We start from the raw sequence: 23446 nt of genomic DNA, 5'->3' as shown, positions 1-23446 counted from the left end.
TGGGAGCTGTTAAAAAACAATTCTGCTCTAAAAGGAGAAAATTTCCCTTTGTTGCTAAGATACCACTCTTGGTCATTCCAGAAAAACCCAGGAGCTGACAACCAACTCCAAACATCGCCTGGCATCCAGGGCCACTGCTGGTGGCTCCTGGCACGGGGACGGTGCCAGGGCAGAGCGTCACAGCACCCGGCAGGGAGGAGCAGCCGGTGGATCTGGAAATGTCCATTTCTGCCTTCCTTGGCTGCTCCTGCCTCCCCACCGGCCCCACCCGCAGCCCCTGCCGGAGAAAACCTCCTGCAGGGATGTCAGCAGACCCTGGATGGATCTGGTGGATCCCAGCTCAGCTCATCGCCTCCCGTGGCACTTTTAAAATCGCCCGCAGCCCTTTGCAAAGTCGTTATTCATCCCCCTGAACGCGAGCGGCTCCTCCCGCCCCGGCTTTACACCGAGCAAACTCTGCTCCTCGCTGCCCGGCCCTCAGAGCAGTTCCGTGCCGTGAGTTAGCCATTGTTCCCCACTCGCTGCTTGCAGCAAGTCCTAAGGAAGTGCCCCTGCCATTGCTCCTTCTCGAACTGCTTTCTAACCCTCACCAGCGAGGCTGTTCCCCAGCCCAGGCACAGATCAAGGGCAGCGAATTCCCGGTGACAGTCGCTGCCATCCCGCAGGTGCCAGATCCTGATTTTTTGGGGAGCAGCCTCTCCTTGCTCTGACACGGAGGGGTGAATATTTACCGAGCGTTCATGCCCAGCTGATCAGGCAGCAAATTGGGAAGGGGTTTTACAAGATCTTCATCCCGCGCTCCACCCCAGCCGGCCGAAGGGGTGGGGAGGTGGCCAGAGGGGCTCGGCACCACATCTGGTGCAGGGGTGGACAACCCCAGACCCACTGCAGGGAGAGAGCAGGAGAATTTACAAGCCCTGGCTCACCAGCATGATGCTTGAGGGGCAAAGAGCATTAATGCAGAGCCTCAGAGCCCAGCCTTTACACATGCTAAAATTAATCGTTTCCAGAGCCAGACTCGGCAAATCATTTTTCCGTGCCAGGGCATAAATCAGCTGTCACAACTGCTCACAACGCTGCACACAAGATAATTGCTCCTTCTCCTTATTAAAAATGCCCAGGAAGTGCTGGGAACTGGCTTTCAGCTCCGACAGCAGCGCTGAGCACCCCATTCATCAGAGTCCCCGAGGACTGAGCGCCTTGAGGAGCCAGAGACTTCAGGGAGCACGATTCCTCTGCCAGACGTTTGTCTCGTATCAAAGCAACAAACAGCTAAATAAATCTCTGCCATCAGACAGATGGTTCACTGATCTGTGGAGCTGTGGCCCACCTCGAGACAATGGCTGTAATTGCTGATGGATAAAAGGACTAAATGATTAGATCTAAGTCTTTATGATAAAGTGGCCCACGTGTTCATCCACCCTGATGGCAGCAGGAAGAAGGAACGCTGGGAAAACAATAAAGCAACAAAAAGCCGTGTCTTGACTGGGGGGAACAGAGTGTTCAACACTGCAAAGAGATGAAGAAATAAAAGAATGTGGAGGGAACACGTTCCTGTGCAGACAACCTGCCGAGGCTGAGCCCCAGATCTTTGTGGGGGTCGCACTCTGCAGGTGAATCCAACACCCCCCAGCTGAACGAGGGGTGGCTCTTCCCAGGCAGCAGCACCATCCCAAAGTATCAAAGCTCCTACTCCATTTCCAGCTGAGGGAAGGAGATGATATCATGTAAAACGTACCCTTTAATTTCACTGTCAGGAAGTTAACTGGGAATAAGAATCAAGCAAAACTCTGACTGCATTGTTACCACCCCAAAAACACACCGTGACAGCTCTGCCTTCGCAGCAGCTCAGCCAGGATGGGGTGCTCAAAGTGTCCCCTCCCTGCTGCCATGGCTGGGCACCCTTCCCACCTGGAGCATCCTCCCCACCTGGAGCATCCTTCCCACCTGGAGCATCCTCCCCACCTGGAGCACCCTTCCCACCTGGAGCACCCTTCCCACCTGGAGCATTGTCCCCACAGCCCATCCCAGGCCACTCCAAGGGTCCCCAGCTCCACAGCTCCCCCACCTCACCCCCGCTGAACCCCCCCAGGCCATGCAAACAATGATCCTGGTACGAGTTTAGTTACAGCCCCTCTGCTTGGAAGTGTAATTACTGCTATTATGCACTTCATAATGCCTGAGCGACTTCGTTTTCTTCGCTCGGTTATTTATTGTACTTTATTAATCTAAGATTAGAGGCAATTTGTTGCAAGATGATGAGTTCCCAAAAAAAGACACAATAGTTTGTTCAGAAAAGTGCAGGATGAAAGGTCAGGATGAGCACATCACAGCCCACCAGCATTAAAATAGACGCTGAGGGGCACAGCCCCTGCTCCATCCTTTCCATTTCCCCAGAGACCTGGGACAGTTCTCTTAAAAAGGAGATTATGTGAACCCATGCAGGGATTTCTTGTCCCAGGAAGTGTCTCAAGGAATTTCTCCCATCATGTAGCAGGATGGAAATAAGACTCTTCTGAATTTTTTTTTTTTTTTTGGCGGGGGGGGGGGGGGGGAAGTACCCAACAAACCAGCAAAACCTCAGAAATCTCTGCAATCTGGTGGGTGCCAGCACCCACCTCTGCAAGGCAGCCAAAGTGAGACCCCACTTCACTCCTCCACTCCAGCTCAGCTCAGCTGACGGCTCTGCACCCTCCATGCAAACCCACACGGATCAAACACACAAAAAACGTGGCTGCAGCCACGCTGGAATTACAGAAATGTGCTGCTGGCCCAGCTGGGCTCCCTGGGGATGGGCTGTGGGCACCAGACACAGCTCAGAGGGAGGTGAGGAGCAGGGCTGGCAGTGCAGGTCTGCAGCATTTCCTCTCCCAGCAGCCCGAGGAGGCTGTGCAGGATGCTCTGAAGGCACCGTGCCATGGCCAGGCTGCCTCCAGCCCTCGCTCAGCACCGGGAGCAGCCGGTGCCAGCTGGAGCCCGAGCAGAGCCAAAATCCTCCCCAGATAAACCACAAAACCTGCCAGGCTGGGGCTCAGGCACCTGCTGATGAAATACCCGGGCAGCTCCAGCCTTCCTGATTCCCATTTGGGATGTTTTTCCTTTTTCCCCCCACCGTTTTCATGATGGTAACGGGTGTTTGGGCACAGAAGCTTCAGCGGGTGAGCCGTGTGCCCTGCGTTTGCCATCCTCCATCCCCCCGGGGTGAGCAGAGGACGGCAGCAGCTCCAGCCCTGCCCAGCCGAGCTCCCAGGGCAGGTTTTGGGGAACGGGAATGGGAATGGCAGTGCAGCTGAGCTCCCAGAGCAGGTTTTGGGGAATGGGAATGGCAGTGCAGCTGAGCTCCCAGAGCAGGTTTTGGGGAATGGGAATGGCAGTGCAGCCGAGCTCCCAGAGCAGGTTTTGGGGACGGGAATGGGAATGGCAGTGCAGCTGAGCTCCCAGAGCAGGTTTTGGGGACGGGAATGGGAATGGCAGTGCAGCCGAGCTCCCAGAGCAGGTTTTGGGGACGGGAATGGGAATGGCAGTGCAGCTGAGCTCCCAGAGCAGGTTTTGGGGACGGGAATGGGAATGGCAGTGCAGCTGAGCTCCCAGAGCAGGTTTTGGGGAACGGGAATGGGAATGGCAGTGCAGCTGAGCTCCCAGAGCAGGTTTTGGGGACGGGAATGGGAATGGCAGTGCAGCTGAGCTCCCAGAGCAGGTTTTGGGGACGGGAATGGGAATGGCAGTGCAGCTGAGCTCCCGGAGCAGGTTTTGGGGAATGGGAATGGGAATGGCAGTGCAGCTGAGCTCCCAGAGCAGGTTTTGGGGACGGGAATGGGAATGGCAGTGCAGCTGTGTGCGCACAGACAGCCTGGGCGCCTGCCGAGGGCAGACACAGGCAGCGAGCTGCCCCCGCTCGACACGCGGTAATTGAACAATTACTCAAAGCAGGAGGGCTGTGCTTTCGGCAGGGCTGAACGGCTCCAAACATCGGCTCCAGGGGCTTCTCCTGCCTCACCGGGCTGGGGATGCCCGGGTTCACCCTCCTGGCAGGAGTGATGCCCTGCCCAGGGCTCTGCAGCCGGGAGCTTCCCCCGGGATCCCCCGGATCCTCAGGGCACCATCGAGCACCCGCGGAGCTCTCGCACTGCGGCAGCTCCTCGGGTGAATCTGGGGCACGTTTTTAAGCAAGAAAGCAAAAAACAGCCAGGGAGGGACGGGGAGCTGGGGCTGGCTGTGCCTGCTTTGGGGGCAGAGCCCCCCTGGCAACGCTGCGGATCCACGGAGGGAAGGGGAGAGGGGAGATCTCTCTCAGGGGGGGTTTCAGGTGCTGAGGGAGGTACAGGAGAGCACTGGGGACACCACTGGGGACACCACTGGGGACACCACTGGGGACACCACTGGCAGGGCCAGCGTGGTCCAAAAGGCCAAGTACCGGAAACAGGGCAGATGTGCCCACTTTTAGTGAATTTTCTCATCCCACGTCCCTTAGTAGGTGCAACACTGGAGCTGCTCTCCCTCTCATCCCAGAATCCCAGATGATCCTCACGGATCACAGCAGCAGCCAGCCCCGAGGAGCTCAGCACGTCCCACACCAGCCTGGGACAAGCACTGTCACAATCACCACGGCACAGCCACCGTGGCACTGTCACAGCCACTGTGGCACCATCACAGCCACCGTGGCACTGTCACAGCCACTGTGCCACCATCACACCATCACAGCCATCGTGGCACCATCACAGCCACCACAGCAGTGTCACAGCCAGCACAGCACTGTCACAGCCACTGTGCCACCATCACAGCCACCGTGTCACCATCACAGCCACCGTGGCACTGTCACAGCCACCACAGCAGTGTCACAGCCACTGTGCCACCATCACAGCCACCATGGCACTGTCACAGGCACCATGCCATCGTCACAGCCACCACTGCAGTGTCACAGCCACTGTGCCACCATCACAGCCACCGTGGCACTGTCACAGCCACCACAGCAGTGCCACAGCCACCACAGCAGTGTCACAGCCACTGTGCCACCATCACAGCCACCGTGGCACTGTCAGAGTCACCACAGCCACCGTGGCACTGCCACAGCCACCATGGTATCACCACAGCCACCGTGGCACCATCACAGCCACCGTGGCACCATCACAGACACCATGACCATGGCACTGTCACAGCCACCACTGCAGTGTCACAGCCACCGTGGCACTGTCAGAGTCTCCATGGCACTGTCAGAGTCACTGTAGTATTACCACAGCCACCGTGGTAATCACCACAGTCACCCTGGCACTGCCACAGCCACCGTGTCACCATCACAGCCACCGTGGCACTGCCAGAGTCACCACAGCCACCGTGGCACTGCCACAGCCACCATGGCACTGTCACAGCCACCGTGGCACTGCCACAGCCACCATGGCACTGTCACAGCCACCATGGCACTGTCACAGTCACTGTGGTATTACCACAGCCACCATGGTATCACCACGGTCACCGTGGCACCATCACAGCCACCGTGGCACCATCACAGCCACCGTGGCACTGCCACAACCCTGACAGGAAAGGCAGCTGCCCCTCCTGGCCCCTGCAGCACCAGGAATGATTTCCCTGGCACAGCACATGCCGAGGCTCATCACAGACCACGGCCAGCAGAATCCAGTCCCACATCAATCAACACTGCCCAGGGAGCCAGGATGCTGTGGCACATCCTGCCCCTCAAGCCCAGGGACTCGTTCCTTCAAGGTCTCATGCATTTACCATGGGAATCAACCAGAAAAACCCCTCCTGTTTTATTACAGAGTGTGATTTTTTTTTTTTTTGCCCAAAGAAAGAATTGATATTGCCAACCACTCTGCAGCAAATTAAACCCAGCTGGGTGCAGGTAATGTCATCCTGGCTCCAGCAGTAATGCTGCAGTTGTATTTTTGGGGATGAAAAGCAAATTCCAAACAGCCACTACAGGAAAAACCCTGCCCAAGAGCAGGTTTGGCCTCCAGAGCCATTTATCTCTCACCATGCCCTGAACCCATCCTGGTGTGCCAGTGGGACAAGGGCTGGCACAGACTGCAGGAAGGGCTTCGTGGGCCTGAAGAGATGTAGCAGAAATCCCCTGCTTGACTTTTAGTTATTTTATATATATATATATATATATATAAAATATATATATATATAAAATATAAATATATAAATAATATATAATAATTATATATATATATATAAAATATATATATATATATTTATTTATTTATTTATTATTATTATTATTATTAGGGAGGGCATTGCAATGGAAATGGGATTTTTATCGATCCCTCACTCCCTGAAGGCAGCTGTAATCCCTCTCCAACTGTGTTCAGCAGCTGCAGAGCTCATTTCCAGGCACCAAACCAAACACTGGAGGAAACAGGGACACGCTCAGGGCTTCAAGTTGCAGATAATAAAACACTCTGAGCTGCAGGGACCTTAAAGTTCATCCTGTTCCAAACCCTGTTGTGGGCAGGGACACCTTCCACTATCCCAGGGTGCTCCAAGCCCCGTCCAACCTGGCCTTGGACACTTCCAGGATGGGGCAGCATCTCCCATCCAAGGTTTGGATGATGCTCATGGCTGGGCAGTGGCACCACTTGCTCCTCAATAAAATAATTATACTTCTACTAAAGGTTAAAACCCCAAAAGGGAAGAAGCAGTGGGATGGCAGGCTGTGTTCCTTTTGGCCTATTTGTTTTGCAACATTGGAGACCGACACTCATGAGTCTGCTCCTGTAATTGCTTGTGCTGATGAATCTGCATTGTTTAATTAGGGCTGTGCATGAAGCTCATCGTTAATGGATAATTGCTGATTTGCTGCTATCAATTCTTCCTCAATAAACTTATTCTCCTATCTTTTAGTTACTCTTAATAAAGCTTTCTTTATACCCTTTTAAAGTTTTGAGCCTGCCTTGCCTCCCTCCTAATCCTGTGTCACAGCAGGAAATGAGTAAGTAAATTCTAGTTTGGCCAGCATTAGACCCACAGCTTGTCTGTCCCTGGGAGCAGGGAATCCTCCCCATGCTGGGAATTGCTGAAGGATTCGCTGCTCCCATACACAATTCCTTGGTGCCCAGGGCAGCAAAGGACAAATCTTGTGCTTATTGGCTCCCTTAAAAGCAGCATCATCGCGGAACCCCAGACTGGTTGGGGCTGGAAGTGACCTTTAAATGTCACCTGCCTCCAGCCGCGGGCAGGGACAATTCCATTAGACCAAAAACCAATTCCACCAGATGAGGATGTTCCAAACCCCATCCGTCCTGGCCTGGAACACTTCCATGGAGGGACCATCCACTTTAAGCCACAGTGACTCCGAGCCACGGTTAACCACTGCTCCCAGCAGCTGTACCGCCCAAAAAACTCAGCTCAAACACCCCGAATTCCACGGGGCTTTTTGCCCTCTGGAGAGCAGGATCAGCTTTACCCCAGGGCAAGCCTGGGTCCTTTTTCCCTCCCCACGGCACCGGGAAACGCAGGCGGAGAACTTACTGTGAGAAGGAGGAATCCACGCTGAAATCCTCGGCGTGAGGCCTAAGAGCGAGAGCAGCACAGAGGGTGAGGGAATGCAGAGCCCCCAGCCCCAAACCAGCCCTGCTGGGGCTGTCCCACCGGGGCTGTCCTCATGTTTATTCGAACCAGGTCTCCTAAGCGCTCACAGACAAACAAACAGCACAGCCTTGACAGCTCAGCTGCCTCAGGTAGCAGGATGGCTGCTGCCACAGTGTTGGAAACAAAAAGGTTTCGATAAAAGGCAAAATTAAAAAAAAGCTTTTTACAGAGAAAAACCGAGCCACGGCAAGAGGTTCTTGCTCCTGTTAAAACACTTCACAAAAGCGATTTACTTCTTTTGTTCTCCTCTTTTTCTGGTGAATTGCTTAGGCGGGACTTTTGGGCTCCTGTCCAATTAGCTATCTCTAAGTTTGAGGTGAAGTCCCCAAGGTCCTATGAGGTGTCTTTTAACCAAATTGAGGAGAGAAACTTCTGGGCTTTTGTCCTTTTTAAGGAGACAAAGGGTAACTTGTTTACTCCATCAACAGGGGGCACGTTCCTACACTGTCCCACCGGGGATGTGCCAGCACCACAGGGACCTGAGGCCACCCAAGTGCTCGGCCGAGGTCACACCACACCTGGGACATGTCCCTGCTCAGCTCCCAGTGATGCTCTGCCAATTGCAGCCCCTTCAAGGACTCGGCTCCGTGGGTAAAACCAGGTTTTATGGCTGTTTTATGCCTTTTGTTTTTTTTAAATGGTTCTCACAAACTGCTTGGCTGCTCTGCCTCTAATCGGTGCCACGCTGGGTGCAGAGAAATCGGGCTCTGAAGGGTTGGTGCTTTCAGGAATCAGCATTGTGCCTCTCCTGGGCTGGTTTTACAGACACCAGCGATGAGCAGAGAAGGGGAAAGAAAACAGAGTAAAAAATAAACCAAAAGTCAAAGCAAATAACGAAGGAACAATGAGGGGGATGAGGGGTTCAAGGCAAGGGGAGGAAGAACACAGAGAAAAAGAAGAGTGGGTGGGAGGCAAAGGGCCTGTGCTCGTGTACTGTACATCCCACAGACAGACAGACAGACAGACAGCACAGGGCTATCAAACACAGCAATTCCAGCTGCAAAGCAAAAAATCCCCTTGTGAAAATGGTGCTGTCACCAGGACACCCATTCCTGAGTCCCCATCTTTAACTGAGCCTGCCTGAGCCCTTCCCTGTTCCAGCAGTTCCCTCTCTCCTTTCTTGATTTACTGCGAGCCAGGGACACCGAGAAATATCATCACAGCCAAGGGGGCCACTGCAGACCATAAAGATTTTTCTTGCATTTTGCTTTTGCTTTACAAGGCTGCAGCACTCCAGCACAGTTCAAACTAAATAAAAGCAATAAATTCACATTTCAGCAGGAATGCAAGCCAAAAGGAAGCTGATCCATCCCTCAGCTACGAGGAGCAGCCTCCCTGGGACAGGATTTATTTTGCTCCTGCTCCTGGGCTCTGGTCTGTGCAGAGCCTGGGAGGAGCTCATTGCTCCTTCCTCTATCCCAGGCTGCTCCAAGCCCTGTCCAACCTGGCCTTGGACACTGCCAGAGATGGGGCACCCTGTGCCAGGGCCTCCCCACCCTCACAGGGAAGGATTTCTCCCCACTATTTAATCCAGCCCTGCTGTCTGTCAGCGTGAAGCCATTCCCCCTCATCCTGTCACTCCAAGCCCTTATCCAAAGTCCTTCTCCAGCTCTTTTGGAGCCCCTTTCACTGGAGGCTGCTGTAGGATCTCCCCAGAGCTTTTTCTTCTCTGGGCTCAGCTCCTGCCCTGCTCCCTCCTGCCATTTCCCCCTCTTCCCTGCTCATTTCCAGCTTTCTCGTGGAGCATTAAGTCAATTCACACCAAAGTGGTCTCTTGTGCCACCTCCCACAGCAAGAACAAGCCCTGGGGTGGCTCTACAGCTGTGTCATGCCTCAGAGCAACCCTGGCATTTATTCCTGCCCAGCAGCCCGGATTTTCTCCAGCTGCAGAGCCTGGGGAAGGAGCTGCCAGCTCAGGCTCCCTGCAGCTCAATTGGATTATCCCACGTTAGCAGCAGGGGCTGCTCGGGCCCCTCGCCTGCCTCTGGTTTTGAGCAGTGGCCTTTGCTGCCTCACAGGGATGCCCACGGGGACAGAATCAGCGAATGATTTGGTTTTCTCCTAATCTGGTGCCAGCTGGCAGCCGGGAAGGGTGGGGGAACAGGAGCCAATTCCAGCTGCAGAGCAACCCTCCCGAAAGCCAGACAGCAAAGGCACAAAGCCACACAGATCAGCGGGGTCCTGCAGAAGCTCCTTCTCCCTGGGGTGAGCCAGGGAGATTCCCAGGATTCCTTCCCCCAAATCCACGGGCTCAGGAGGACAATAAACACCTCACTCACATGGAGGCACCACGGGCAAAAGGGATTCCAAAGTCATGGACACACATAAACCTCCCCAAGGGTGGCTTTGGCCACGCTGTGCCGTGGTTAAAGCACATGCAATAAAATAATCCTTTTTTGGTTACAAAAAGGTGCCTTTGGCTCCCAAATGAGTGAACTTGGCTGTGCTGGTCACAGAGGGAAGAAGTGATTTGAGGTATCCCACTGAAATGTCTCCTTCTTCCCACCAGGCACCCAAATTCTCACAACAATTGCTGAGAAAATATGGAGATTTCTCTAAGAAAACTAAAAACCATTCCAAATCTCATCTGGAGATCCCAAAAACGCTTTAACAGTGATTTATACCATACAGAACATAAGCCACTTAATGGAGTCAGAAAGGTTACTCTGGCTTTTAATGTGTTTTAGATTATCTACTTCAAACTGACCTTTTTATTCCATCCAGATCTGGCTCCATGAGAGCAGACAAACCTCGGCTCACCTCATTCCCCTGGAAAACAACGACGGCACAGGCAACCAAAGGACCTTGGCTCCCCTGCAGGATCCAGGGGCTGGGAGAGCAGAGCTGTCCCCACACGGGGCAAGCTGAGGCCCCTGGGTGCTGCCAAGCACCAACCACCATGCCAGGCTGCTGGCTGGCACAAGCAGCACCTCCCAGACAGAAGAGCAGAGCAGGGAAGGGTGGGAGAAAGGAGAGAAGCAGAGGGGGAAGGAACTTCTTGGCTGCTTCAGAGACAGGTCTGCCCCCACCTTTCAAGCTACAGCCCCTGACAAAAGGGGAAGGTTTTATTAGAAGGTGAGGAGACAAAGGCACGTTTATTATTAGAACAAAGCCATAATAAAGCTTGCTTATGTAAAAGAGAGAGCAATCACCTGCCCACCCATGCTGGAGGCAGCTCCTCGGCTGAGCAGCACCTTCCACCTCATCCTGCCTCCTCAGCTCTGCCTCCAGCTCCTCCCAGCAGAGGCAGGTCCCCCCCGAGCTGGGCAGGGTGTGCACAGCACCCCTGGGCTCCAGAACCCCGAGAACTGGGCCAGCAGAACCAGCTCCCTTCTCTCCAGGGGGGAAGGCAGCCAGCCCCAAGCCCCAGCTCTCCTCCAGCTCTGCCAGGGCGCTGTGGGACATGGGGGGCACTTAGCTCGTGTGCCTCATGCAGGTAATTTGAGGCCAAATGCTGTCCCTGTGTTCCAGGTGCTCCAGGATGCTCAGAGGGAGAGAGCAGCACAGCCCAGCCCAGCCCAGCACAGCCCAGCCCAGCCCAGCTCACACAGGGACCTGTTCCCTCCCAGCAAACTCTGCGCCTTCACCACTGGCTCCCGAACTTTTGGTAAATGAAGAGCATTAAAAATTCACTTCTGGTGGTGAATTTCCTATTCAATTTACAGCCATCCTTTCCAAACAAACAAACAAAAACATTCATGCCCTGACTTGAAGCCTCTGGAAGTTGCAGACGCAAGTAATGACCTGCCAACAGCACTCCTGGCTTCAGGCTGCTTTAATAACTGCTTGCAAGGCTCAGAGGCATTTCAAGACCAAGGTGGAAAGGAATTAAATCTGATGACTTTCTCCCCTGGCTCTGGGAAGGATTTAATGCCTTTTCACCCTGATCTGGAAATGCCTTCATGACAGGGTCAAGGCAGGGGGGTGAAGATGAGCCAAGCAAGGTAAGTGCCTGGGGAGGCTTCCCGAAGCAGTGTTCATCCTCTAGAGACTGGAGCTGCACCACGGTTCCTACCATACTGACAGTGAGAAACTCAGCCCAAAATAGCCTGATGTGAGAAGGACAGATGGGAGGAGATGAAAAAAGAAAGTAAAGAGGGGGAGAAGGAACGAGCAAGAGGAAGGGGAAAGCGGGAGGAAGAGGCACACGTCTGCTCACAAACCCCTGCGAGAGGGGAGGGAAGGGCAGCTCCCCTTCCCGCGCTGCGATGGAGCAGGGATGACCCCAGGGAAGGGGCTTGAGCCTCCAGCACCCCTGGTGTGGAGGAACTCAGCCAGCTGTGCTGGTGGACACCTGGAAAAGCCACCAGCACCTGCAGACAGCTGCAGAGGTGCCTCGGGGCAGAGCAGCTCACCGAGGGTGGGCTCAGCTGCCTCCCCGGGGCGCTGCTTTAATCACAGGAGCACTTTTCCTCGGCATTCCTCTGCAAAAGCCACATCACAGCTCAAACACATAAAGTTTGGGCAGCAGCAGGCGCGGCGCCAGAGCCGCAGCAGCGCTGGCTGCAGCCGGACAGGCTGTTCCCAGCCCAGTGTCCAGCCTGGCCTGTAGTGGCCTTCCAGAAGGTTGTGCCTCTCCCAGAATCAGCCACAGATTCATTGAGGTTGGAAAGGACCTCTAAGGTCACCGAATCCATCATCAGACCTTACCCCCAGCGCTGCCAAGCCTGCCACTAAGCCATGTGCCCACAGCCACAATCACATCATTCAGATCCCTCCAGGCATGGGGACTCCACCTATGCACAACCCTTTTGGTAAAGAAATGCTGCCCCAAATCCAACCTAAATCTCCCCAGGCACAACTTGAGGCCATTTCCTCTTCTCCTAGTGATTGTTTCTTGGGAGAAGAGTCCGATCCCACCTGGCTACAAGGTAGATGGAGAGGGCAGGCACTGCCAAGCCTGGGCAAAAAGGCCCTGCAGATGCTCAGGCTGCTCTGACACACAGCTCCCTGCCTTTGCTAATGAGCTAAATGAGTCCCTGCAGTCCTGCCAAGTGACTGATCCTTGTGGGGGAAAGACTGTGGGCAAGTTTGGAGGTGGGATACGAGACCCTGGCGTGCCATGGACCCTCACGGCCCACTCAGAGGGGTGCCACTCTTACAGCAAGCAGGAAAGCCTCCCCTGAGGGGGGAACCTGCTAATCCCTGTGCCCTGATGGGACCTGATGGGGATGAGGATCCTAAAATAGACAGAGCAGGAGCCCAAGTGCGAGTGCTGAGTGTGGCATCTTTAGGTGAGGATCGTGTCTGCCTGTCAGGGCTATGTAGGGCACCGAGATCCTCAGCGGTGCTGGCGGCTCCCCAGGGCCGTGGGAGGAGAGCTCAGCACTTCCCAACCTCATCCCGCTCCCCCCAGCACCCAGCTCGGGGCTGGCATCGCCCCGTGCCCACAGGGCAAGCCCTTTCTGCCAGAGTGAGCCTGGGTTTGAGAAATGGGAGCGCAGGCACAGGAGCAGCCACCAACACATCCGACAGCTGGAGGGGGCTCGGGGTGGGACACCGGGATGTCAGGGCTGTCCCTGCAGAGGAGTGGCCACAAAGCCGGCAGCAGGAGCAGGGCTCGAGGCCATCCCAGCACTTTGGGGCTGTTCCAGCAGCCCCGGGGCAAGGAAAAGAAGCAGCCGGGCTCCAGCCCTGACTCTGCAGCCCGGGGAGGAATCGCTGCCGTGCTGATGAACAGCTCTGCCCAGAGTGAGGGATGGCGGCTGTCAGCAGCGTTTGGGATCGTGTCCTGATCACCAGGATCCCTGCATTTGCATCTTGCCCCGATAGCACTGAGCTCCCTGCCCTGAAAACACCCTCAGCATCCCCCAGAGAAGTGCCCAGAAGCGTCAGCAGGGCCGCCTCCCTGGCCTGGCAGAAGAGCCCAAGGGAAGCACGGCCATGGCTGGCAGGAGAGGAGATGCTCAGCCCTCCCTGGGCATAGAGGGCACAGACCCAGGGGAGGGCTGGGTGCTTGGACCCCAGGGCTGGGAGATGCTCCAGCGTGGGCAGAGATCAACACGCTGCCAGCAAACAGGCACAGCCCGGTGCCCTCCACCCTGAGAGACCCCAAAAATCACATCCCAGCCTGGGCTGCCCAGCCCAGCAGAGCAAAGCACATCAAAGCCAAAGAACTTAATGAGAAAAATATGTCAGATCCCTCAGATTCTCTTTTAAATGCTCCCCCAGCCATGCTGGTCCTGCCCTCCCTCACAAAGTGACACTGTCACTTTGTCACCCCAGCTCAGACAGGGCAGTGCAGGGGCCAGGTCGGGCACAGACCATCCTGACACCTCCAGCCACAGCCTGCTCGGATTTCTGGTACAAACCCTCATCCCCAGCCAGCCCAGAAGCGGCAGAAGACCCAAGGCTGGAGCTGGGCAGGGGTGGGCAAACCCCACACAGGGGATGCCCCTGGCACAGCATTTCTCCTGCACAAAACCACCTCACCCAGAGCTGAGGCAGCAAACCAGCACTTGGCATTTGCTGAGGACAGAGAGAGGGCTCTGAAAGGTCTTTGCTGGAAAAGGCTTTTGTTAAAGAAACGTTAAAAATAAATAAATTGACTTCCTGTCCCTGCAGGAGGGAATTCCAAGCATGGCGATGGTTCAGCAGGGAATTGTATCCTATGGAGAGCCTCACCTGGAGAGCTCCTGCAAGCACTGAGTGGCTGTAGTGGTTGCACTGGCCAGACTGGACCTCTCTGTGGTTCCTTTGTGTGCAAATGTCAGGCAACAAAACCCACATTTAGCTGTTTGTTAATTCCAGGCTGCCCCTGAGGGGGAACAAACATCCATCGGTCAGAAATTCTATTTTCAGACACGTTTGGGTGAATTCCTCACTCTCTGGAGTGCTTTACCTCCAAGAGCCTCGCGTTAAGCTCGGCCTAGCAGAGTGCTGCTCGTTCCCACTGAGGAGACTGCAGCCACCTTGTTGACTGCAACGGGGCTGAAGCAGGGTCCCATTTGTTCCTGCCAAAAATATCTCAAACTGAGAGACGAGGCGAGGCTGTGGGGGGTGGGAGGGTGCAGCCTGAAGGAGAAAGAAAAGGGAGGGAAGGATCCAGCTGCTGCCTTGGGCTGCCCAACGGGAAAGGAGCAGCCAGCTCCTGTGGGACACACAGCAAAAGGACAAGAGGGAACAGGTACAAGATGCAGCAAGGGAGCAATTATTCACCTGAGAATGAACAAACCCAGCACCCAAAGAAGCTGGGAAATGTCCGGTGAGATGTTCAGAACTCAGCAGGGCTGGTCCTGAACCAGCTGGGACAACTTTAAAGCCAGTCCAGCTTTGGAGCAGAGCCCTGCAGGTCCTGTCCAAGCCCAGCTCCTCTGCAATGCTAATCCTCCTCCCAAACCTCAGCAGCTCACAATTCTGTTCCCAGCAGCTCAACAAACACAGCTGAAGGAGCTGAGGTGGGGCCCAGGGGACAGGGAGGGGACTCAGAGCCCTGCCAAGGGCTGAGGCAGGGTGTCCAAACCAGACACCAAACAGGAATGTTTGCAATCCCTCCGGAGCCCCAGTGTGCCCTGGGGACAGGCAGTGGTCAGAGCTTCCCCTGCTTCCAGCAGAGCTGCACAAACAGGACATGGTTATCTTGTAAAAACCTTTGTTTGTGTTTTTAAACCCACACCTCGGGTGCTGCAGGGAGATCACCGGTCCATGAAAAGGGATCCAAACAGATGTTTGCATGTCCTGCCCCCTGCCAGCAGCTCCTGCCCAAACACAGAGTGTCCTGTGCAGCTCTGCTTCCCCTCACACCTCTCCCTTTCAATCCCTCCGGCACAAGGGACAAACCTGCCTCAGGAAAAGCCTGGCTTGCAGGGAAGAGACTCAGCCTCTCCTGGCTGCTTCCAGTCACTATCACCTGGTGCCAGGGCAGTCTCAGTGCCCAGGCAGCTGGTCTGCGTGGCCAGGAGGCTCCCAGCTCCATCCCCATCTCACAGCAAGCCCTGGCACACAGAAATAACTCCAAGCCTCTTTGCTGGAGGATACTTCCACATGGGCTTGTCCCATCCCACCTGCAGGTCACCAGACACAGGAAAATATCCCTGTCCTGGATGCCCAGGGGCAGTCCTGAATTCCCCTTTTTGCTCCCAAGCTGTGGAGTGGTTTTTCCTCAGATGAATTCAAATCTTTTCCTCCTGTTTTGACTGGGAACCCCTAAAAGCACTGAGATGCTGCAGTGACTCAGAGAAAGGAGATAAATAAAGTAGGTGAGAATAGATTTCCCTGGCTTCAATCATCAGGAGGAATCATTTGCATCCTGAGAACACCCTGTAACACACATCTCCTTCCACCATCACCTGGAAATTCGCTCCCAGCTCCCAGGGACAATTGTCACTGCAGACTTGGTAACGCTGCTGGAGTCTGGCTTTGGGAGACACAGACTCACAAACTCGCTGCTCATCCCTTCCAAACCAATCTTCCTGCCTTGGTTGCAGCAGGGGAAGAGAAGTGCAGAGATCTCAACCTTAATTGCCAACTCACTGTTGGGAAGCAGTGCCCAGGGAAGGAGGAGATCCTGGCAGAGAGAGTCCAGGCACCGCAGGCTGCGGCTGGCAGGGCTCTGCACAGGGGTGTCAAAGAGTTCCACCAACTTCTCCACCTCACAGCAGCAGTCTCTTACAACAAGATTGCAGCAAATCACTTAAAATCCCTGCGAAACCCAGGGAATTTGGTCTTTATACAGCCCTGGGGCACCTTCTCTCGAGGGTCCACCGAAACACCGTAGTGATGCAATTTTTGGAATCGTTGCCCTCCAGATCCAATAGCGCCTTGCAGCGTCCCTGCTTTATGCTGTGCTCCCACACAAGACAAGGAGGATCAGCCCTGGGATGATCCTGGTGGGCCCCCTGGACTTGGGCAGGAATCCACCAGGCCCCTGGGTGCCAGAGAGGAGAAACCCCTCTTGGATGTTTGATCACTGCTGATCAGTGGAATGAGTTTGTAGCAGTCTCCCAGATGTATTTTTCTGGCCCCTACACATCTGGTTTGGCCACTGACCCTGTCCTGAGGGGACACCAGCAGAACTTGGAAGAGCACAGAGAGGAAGCAGTCTTGTTCCAAAGGCTTTGCCCACAGTGGTGCTCAGGATGTGCCCTCAGAGATTCAGGTACCCCCAGGACAGGTCCAGCCTTGGTGCCTTTTTACAGCAACGAAACAAGGCACAAAACCAGACCACAAACAGCCTGACCAGCACCGGGAGCAGACCCAGACTGCCAAAACATTCCGAGACCACACCAGCTCCAGGGATTTAGTCCCGCTGCACCCCACGATGCCCAGCTCTCAGCCTTCACACGTGTGAGCCCTTGCCTGGCAGAGTCAGAGGCAGCGCCCCACCAGCTCCCAGTGTTTGCTCACCAGAGCCCCGGCTCCGGAGCCATCTGGAGGGCTGGCACACCACACCAGGGGCACACGCTCCCAGCTCCTCAGTGTGCCAGGACTCTGCCTCCCAGACCTGGAGACTGGAGCATGTGCCCGGCACGGCTCGGCACCGGCAGCAGCCGCGCTGGCGCTCCCCAGCACACGCCTCCCTCCTCGGCTTCCCCGGAGGGCACCTCAGCTGCTGGTCCTGGCTCGGTGCCACCCTCCCCCCAGATATGCCAAGAGGCAGAAGCTGAGGCATTAATTCATTCCAGCCTAAATCAAACAAGTAAAATCCCCCCCCCCCCCACCCGAGCAGGAGCTTTCCTACCGAGCTCATTTGCACCAAATTACATCCTCGAAGACATACAGTACACAGTCACAGGTGAGGCAGCACGGATGGGCTGAAAGATGGGCTGGGTAGATGGTGGGAAAAGAATGAAACAGAAAATGGAACGAACAGAACGAGAACTGAATTAGTGACATTTGCATCCTCATCGTAACTAGGGGACCTGGCTCCTTCTGAATCCCTGAGATCCCAGTGCAGCGCAAAGCGTTCTCCTCCTCCTGGAAAACAGCTCCTTCCTCTCTCTACACTCAGCTCTGTGCTTGCAGGAAGGCTGCAGCATTTCCTATGGCAGCTTTTTTTTTTTTTTTTTTATTGCAGTTACAAATGAATTATTGCTCAGATGGGCAACCGAGCATCTCTCCTGCCACACAAACATGGTGCTAATGCACAGTGCGTACCGTGGCGTTAGCAGTGTAAATAAGCTCGGGGTTTATACTGCACAGGGAAGGTGCAGTGCAAGTTAACAGTGGTGTGTGGCAGCCCCACGGTCTTAGGTTGTCATTCAGACATGCTTTAGGCATATAAAAGAGAAAAAAAATCAAGAAGCACCTATAAAAAATTTAAAGGAACTGGTTTCCTTCTGCTCCAGCTCCCTATTTCATAACACAACTTTAGAGCTGGCGTGGCTCTTTAACATAGCTCTCCAAAGGATTTGATCCACCACCCCTCCAGCCCGTGGAGGCACTAATCCTTTCCCTCTCATTGAAAAGATAAAAGGTGCAGCCTCCCCCACCCAGCCTCCCCACGCAGCACTGCAGTCCTGCAATACCTTTGTCCGACATCACTCCCCATGGATCCCATCCTCCGAGACGGTAACAAGGGGCTCACCCCGTGGGCATCTTCTGTCGTCGCTGGTGGGACAGTTTTGACATGGGAATTGCTCTCTGAAGGGGAATTCTTCAGCTTGGCTCTTGCCATCCTGCGAGCCTTGGCTGCCTCTGTGACTTCCTCCTGTTTCCCCCCTGAACTCTCTCATACATAGCAATCCTCACCGCAATCAGTTTAGAGCTGTCGGCACGTACCATCTCCTTCCTTCTTCTCTCTCCCCAGTCACGGCTGCTCAGTGGAACAATCCTGCCCTGTACATTTATTTTGGTAGTGAGGGGAGTCAAGGCAAACTCTCCGGCCTTGCTGCTGCAACAAATTTGGTGCAAAACCGCCGAGAAAACGTCCACGATGCAGAAATCTCTGAAAGGGCTTTGTTTGCTAAATAATGAAATTGCCTTGCCTGACTCTGTCAAAAGAAGGATTGCACTGCTCTTATCACCACAGGCAGGGCAGGGGCTGAAGGATTATTTTTTTTCCCCATCGCTGTTTTTTCGGTAGCAACATGAGGAGGAGGAAGCTATTTTATCTTATCCCTCTGTGTACAGAGCAGCGTGCACGCTGCGTGCCAGGGAACAGACTCAGCAGGTTTGGCTCTCTCAGACATGAAGCAGCAGAGCTCTGTCCCCTCCTAAATGCACCCTCTGGGAACCAAGCCAGAGAGGAACTTACTGCTGCTCCCTCAGAGTGGCCAGCAGGGCTCAGTTCCTGCTCACCTGGCCAGGCAGGTGCATGTCACCTGTCCCGGAGTGACTCACGCTTCCCTCTTCAGGTGACAGCAAAAGCTGCTGCTCCTTCAACACTCTTGGCATGGATTTGTCAAGATATCCAACAGAAAAGGGAATTCACCGTGGCCAGGGGAGAGCTGAGCTGGAGAGAACCCCTGAGCGCACGGGTGGGACTGGGGGGAAAGGATCGTGGATCCTTCCCTGCTTTGGGAATGCCACCAGTGCAGAGCTGCTCCTGCTTGTGTTCGATGGCAGCCGGGAGCAAAAAAGCATCTTGGAGCCTGCGTGGGGCGCAGGGCTCAGCACCGCGGACAGCAGTGCCACCGCAGCACCGCGGCGTCAGTGCCACCCAGCTCCTGCCGTGCCACCCCCAGCGCCCCAGCCCCACCCCAAGTGGTGCCAACCCATCACACCAGGGCTGCCCCACGGCCCAGCCCCACTGCAGCGCGGTGCTGCCCCTTTGCAGGCTGGAAATAAAGAATGAGTTCACCGGTGGTCACCACGTCGTGACCTAAACCAATGCGAATCGTCAGGCTCCGGGATTCCTTTAAATGTTGCTGTACAAAAAGTCGAGGCATTGACTGGAAGGGTCAGGGCAGAGCCTGGGACCTGCAGCTGTGAGGAGGCTGGCTGGGAGAGCAGGGCAGGAGCTGCCCTGCATGGGAATTCTGGGCTCCAAAGTACTTTCCTTTCAGAGTGAAACGCTGACAATTCCCTTTGGCACAGCTCCATGCCCTAACCACACCTCCCACCCCCTGCCAGGCTGTCAGAACACCCAGAATCATCGTCCTGTGCCAAATGCTGGGAAGAAAAGGCCAGTCCTTTGCTCCCTCTCTGCTGCCAGGAGCTGTCAGGCACGCTGAGCTCTGCCCTCTGCTCTTGCCCCCGACACCAGTACCCAGCCATCATTTGCCCCGTGGCACAAAGGCAGTCCCCCCAAGTCCCCATTTCTTGTTAACCAGATCCTGGTTTCCCTGCTCACAGCATTATTTCTCAATGGGATTTCACCATCCGACATACTTTGTTTCTGCATTTTGAAATGCAAAATGGATAAAAACCCGCAGCCCTTTGCTTAATGTGCCAGCTTTCAGCGTACATTTAATTTCTTGTTTTGCCTCGAAATGATTCATTAGCTCAATACATTAATTTTCCACCCAAGTCATTCCTTTCTGCTTCATTATTTGATTCAGACTCTTCATCTCATCGCTCCACATCTCTTTACTTCGGGGTCTTGTCCTCAAACACCAAATTTAATCTGTCAGCCCTCTGGGTTTGAGTGTGCTCTGATAAATCCTCCTGGACCAGAGAGCCACTGGGATGGGGCAATCAGGTGTCTCTTTTTGGACGAATTCCATATTGTATTGTATTCCTAACTGCAGAAGAACATTAATTTTAGGCTTGAAATTAGATGTGAAAAGGAGTTTAGGCTTAAGTCATTAATCTCAGCACCAATGCCCTCACACAGCAGCAGGCACAGAAGAGGGATTAGGGAAAGACCTGGGGAATTTTAACAGAACATATAAACTCTCCTGTCACACTTGTGCTGTGCAGAAGGTGACAAAAAGCACAAAGAGCCCCGTGAGGAGCTCAGATCCTGCCCACAGAAGCCTCTCCACGAAGTCGCCTTTTCTGTCAAGTGCTTAAACACGAACCAAGACAGGAAACCCAGAGCGAGGGGAATGATCTGACCCCAGCCCACGAGAAACTGCAACCGGGGCTGTGGGTCAGAGCAAATATTCCCCTTCTGGGGGAGAGGAGAGGTGTCCCAGCGCTGAGCAGAACCTCTGAGAGCCCGGCTGATCCCCCAGGGCGACTCGGAGCGCTCAGCCCTGCCCTGAGCTGCCAGAGCAGCTCCTCTGCTGTGCTTCCATCAGAAAACACTCTCAGCAATGCAGCGCGTTCCCCACATCACCCAAAGGCCCAGAGCCCAGCAGCCTCGCCCCTCCCGGCCCCCACAGCAGACTCCTGTTGTGTCCAGAAGCACAGGGGAGCAGGGGTGAAGCAGAAAGTGCGAGCAAAGGCAGCCCAGTACACCCAGTACACCCAGGACACTCCCTCTGGCAGGGAAACAGCCTGTTCCTAGAAAGAGCCGTGGCTGTCACCTGAGCCAGCTCTGCAGGGACATCCTCTGTGCCTCTGCCCAGGGGACACAGCAGCAAGCTCCACATGGAGCACCTTGTTTGCACAGCACGTCCTCCAAGGGAGTCCCGGGGGGGGAAACCCAACAAAACACAACCTCGGCAACATCAAAGCCCAAAGAAGAATTCCTCTGGTCCAGAAACACTTCCCGGGCCAGCTGAATGCCAACCATCTGACTGCAAGCCAGGAAACTGATGTTTAATTTTAGTTTGAGAGCCCATTACAAAGTGCTGATTTCTCATTTCAGCATCCACATTATGCAGAGACCACTGCTGTGCCGGGGGCTGGAGAGGTGGCTGGGAACTGCTGAGCAGCAGTTGCAGGGGTAATAATATTTCAGAAAATAAGATTAAGAAAGAAGTAGAATCTTAATTGAATCCACAGCAACTGCATTGTTAAATATTCTCCTTTTTTTCAGGCCACTTTCAGTCCTGGCTGCCAAAACTCCCTTTACTCACGTATCCAACTTATTAATAATAAAGCATCACCCTGTCCATTAGAAGTAGCTGATGATACAGGAAAGGGTTGAGTTTTTCCCATTTTCTGGCAAACAAACCTGCTCTGCTGAGACACAACCCAAGGGTGTTAGTTTGCAAGACCTCTTCAGGGAAAGCCGGGTTAATGTATTGTAAAACCTTGAAAGGAATCAGCTCTGCAAAGACCATTCCAAGCCCACAAGAAGTAACCTGGGTGGGTAAACACACTTTGGAAGAAGAGCTTGAGCAGTCAGAGCCTCACAGGAGATGTTACCAGGGCTGCTGCTCTGAGGAAGGGCTGTGTTCATACAAATAAAGTGTTAACTCCAGGGACCCCGAGCTGAAAAGCCATTAATGCTCATTATTATCCCTCCAGGAACCCCTGGCCACACTTGGCAAGCAGCTCTAGGAAAATCACCTTTCCCTGCATGGCCCCTCTGTGTTTCTGTGCCTTTGCAGAGCAACCCTGACCTCCCTTTATTTAATAACAGCAAGGAAAAACAAGATCCCACGTAATTTGTGACTGCCACAATCACCTCCTGTATTCCAAGACCCCAACAAATGTCACAGCATGACATTATCAGCTCGATAAACCTCAGAGGGCCACTAATGCTCAGTTAAATGCACAAAGCTGCCTGGCACAGCCTCTTGCTGGAGTGTTTTTCACAAAGTGCACATGCACCAGCTCTGCCCCGAGCTGCCAGGGAATGCCCTACATTGTCACCAGGCACTCTGCAGAATTGCTTTTCGAAAGCTGCCAAGGTTTGGAGGCTGCCAAGGCTCAGGCAGAGCCTTCCCACCGAGGACCCTGCAGCCAAGCCACAAAAAACACCAGCTGAAATATCCCTCTGCAGCAGAACTGCCTGGAAATGCCCATGTTTCTCAGGAATTCTAAAGATTTTTTTTTTTTTTTTCTCTACTCACTAATCGTTCTCTATCCCAATGGGAAGTTAAAATCACAGAAAAACGAGCTTCTGCTTCCTCACCAGAATGTTTTTTCCTCTGACATTTGTCTCAGTGAAAATAGTAAATTTGCCAAAAAGAAAAAAATTTTAAAAAATAAAAAATGTTGGTGCTTCATCCTCTTTCTCTGTGTAGAACTTGGCCTTTCCCTGCCTGCGCAGTGCCAGAGCTGCTCCCACACACACATGGACACGCTCAGAGCCCTCTGGGACAGCCAGGATGCCCTCACCCGCTCCCCTAACAGCACACCCTGCTCAAGAGTGCCCCAAGGAACTCTTTTCCTACCAAAACAGGTCCTTCTGCCAGGATTTCTGACTATCCATCAGCTCCTGGAATTACAGTTAGAAACTTGAACCCAGAGAGCTCCAGTTCCTTTCACAGTCAAACATGCAATACCAATACATTGATTAACTCAGATTGTAGATATTACAACATACAGCAAATGCCTGGGAAGGGATTTATGTAGGTATTTATTAATAAAAGTGCTTTTAGGAAATACTTTTATCTATTGATCCCGAGTCAATTAAAAAAAAAACTTCTCTTCATTTTCTTTCCATTAGCCTGGAGAGGAAGGTCCTCCCTGGCATGGGAGCAGGAGCTCAGCTGGGAGAGCCAGCAGGGCTCTGTCAAAGGTGAAATTTGAAATGCTCAGAGGAGCAGATCCCTCCTGAGGGGCTGCAGAAAGCCGGGGTGGAGGATGACTCCTACCTGCCACTCCCAGAGAGGTGCATCCAGGTGAGCTGGGGCTGATCCCCTGGGAGAGACACGGATCTGTGGAGCTGGTGCTGCTGGAGCAGGGCAGGGCCAGGGGACGCCCCAGCCACGCTTTGCAATTCAAAGCACTCACACACGAGTCCTGCCTTGAAGCTCCTGTGCCCTCTGTGCCCCGGGGTGGTGGGTCCTGCCTTCCCCACTCCCTGCAGCTGAGTGCCAAAGGCAATGGGAGGATGTCCCAGGATTTTGGCGTCCTTGGAGGCGAGTCCCTCCGGTAATGGGCTGTGAGCAGCAGG

The 23446-nt window shown here is 54.0% G+C and overlaps 1 protein-coding gene and 1 long non-coding RNA gene across 5 annotated transcripts in view; one reads left to right on the top strand and one right to left on the bottom strand.

Moving 5' to 3' along the window:
• Nucleotides 1-23446, bottom strand: part of KCNT1 (potassium sodium-activated channel subfamily T member 1) — a 79489-nt gene that overhangs the window by 24013 nt on the left and 32030 nt on the right. For 2 of the 4 annotated variants that reach the window (XM_053996497.1, XM_053996499.1), the window contains exons 1-2: nt 18075-18223; nt 7489-7530 (exon numbers count right to left, since the gene is read on the bottom strand). The exons of the other annotated variants lie outside the window; for them this stretch is intronic. In XM_053996497.1, coding sequence (XP_053852472.1) covers nt 7489-7530; nt 18075-18223 — 191 coding nt within the window. Of the gene's footprint in view, nt 1-7488; nt 7531-18074; nt 18224-23446 lie in introns of those variants that run through there. 4 annotated transcript variants of the gene reach the window in all.
• On the top strand, nt 5396-6860 carry LOC128817726 (uncharacterized). The gene is made up of 2 exons (XR_008440267.1): nt 5396-5857; nt 6247-6860. It is a non-coding gene; the product is annotated as an uncharacterized LOC128817726 (long non-coding RNA).

Source organism: Vidua macroura, chromosome 21 (assembly GCF_024509145.1).
Source record: "Vidua macroura isolate BioBank_ID:100142 chromosome 21, ASM2450914v1, whole genome shotgun sequence".
Taxonomy (NCBI): Eukaryota; Metazoa; Chordata; class Aves; order Passeriformes; family Viduidae; genus Vidua; species Vidua macroura.
Note: the sequence above shows the minus strand (reverse complement) of the source record. Positions and strands in the feature narration are given on the sequence as shown.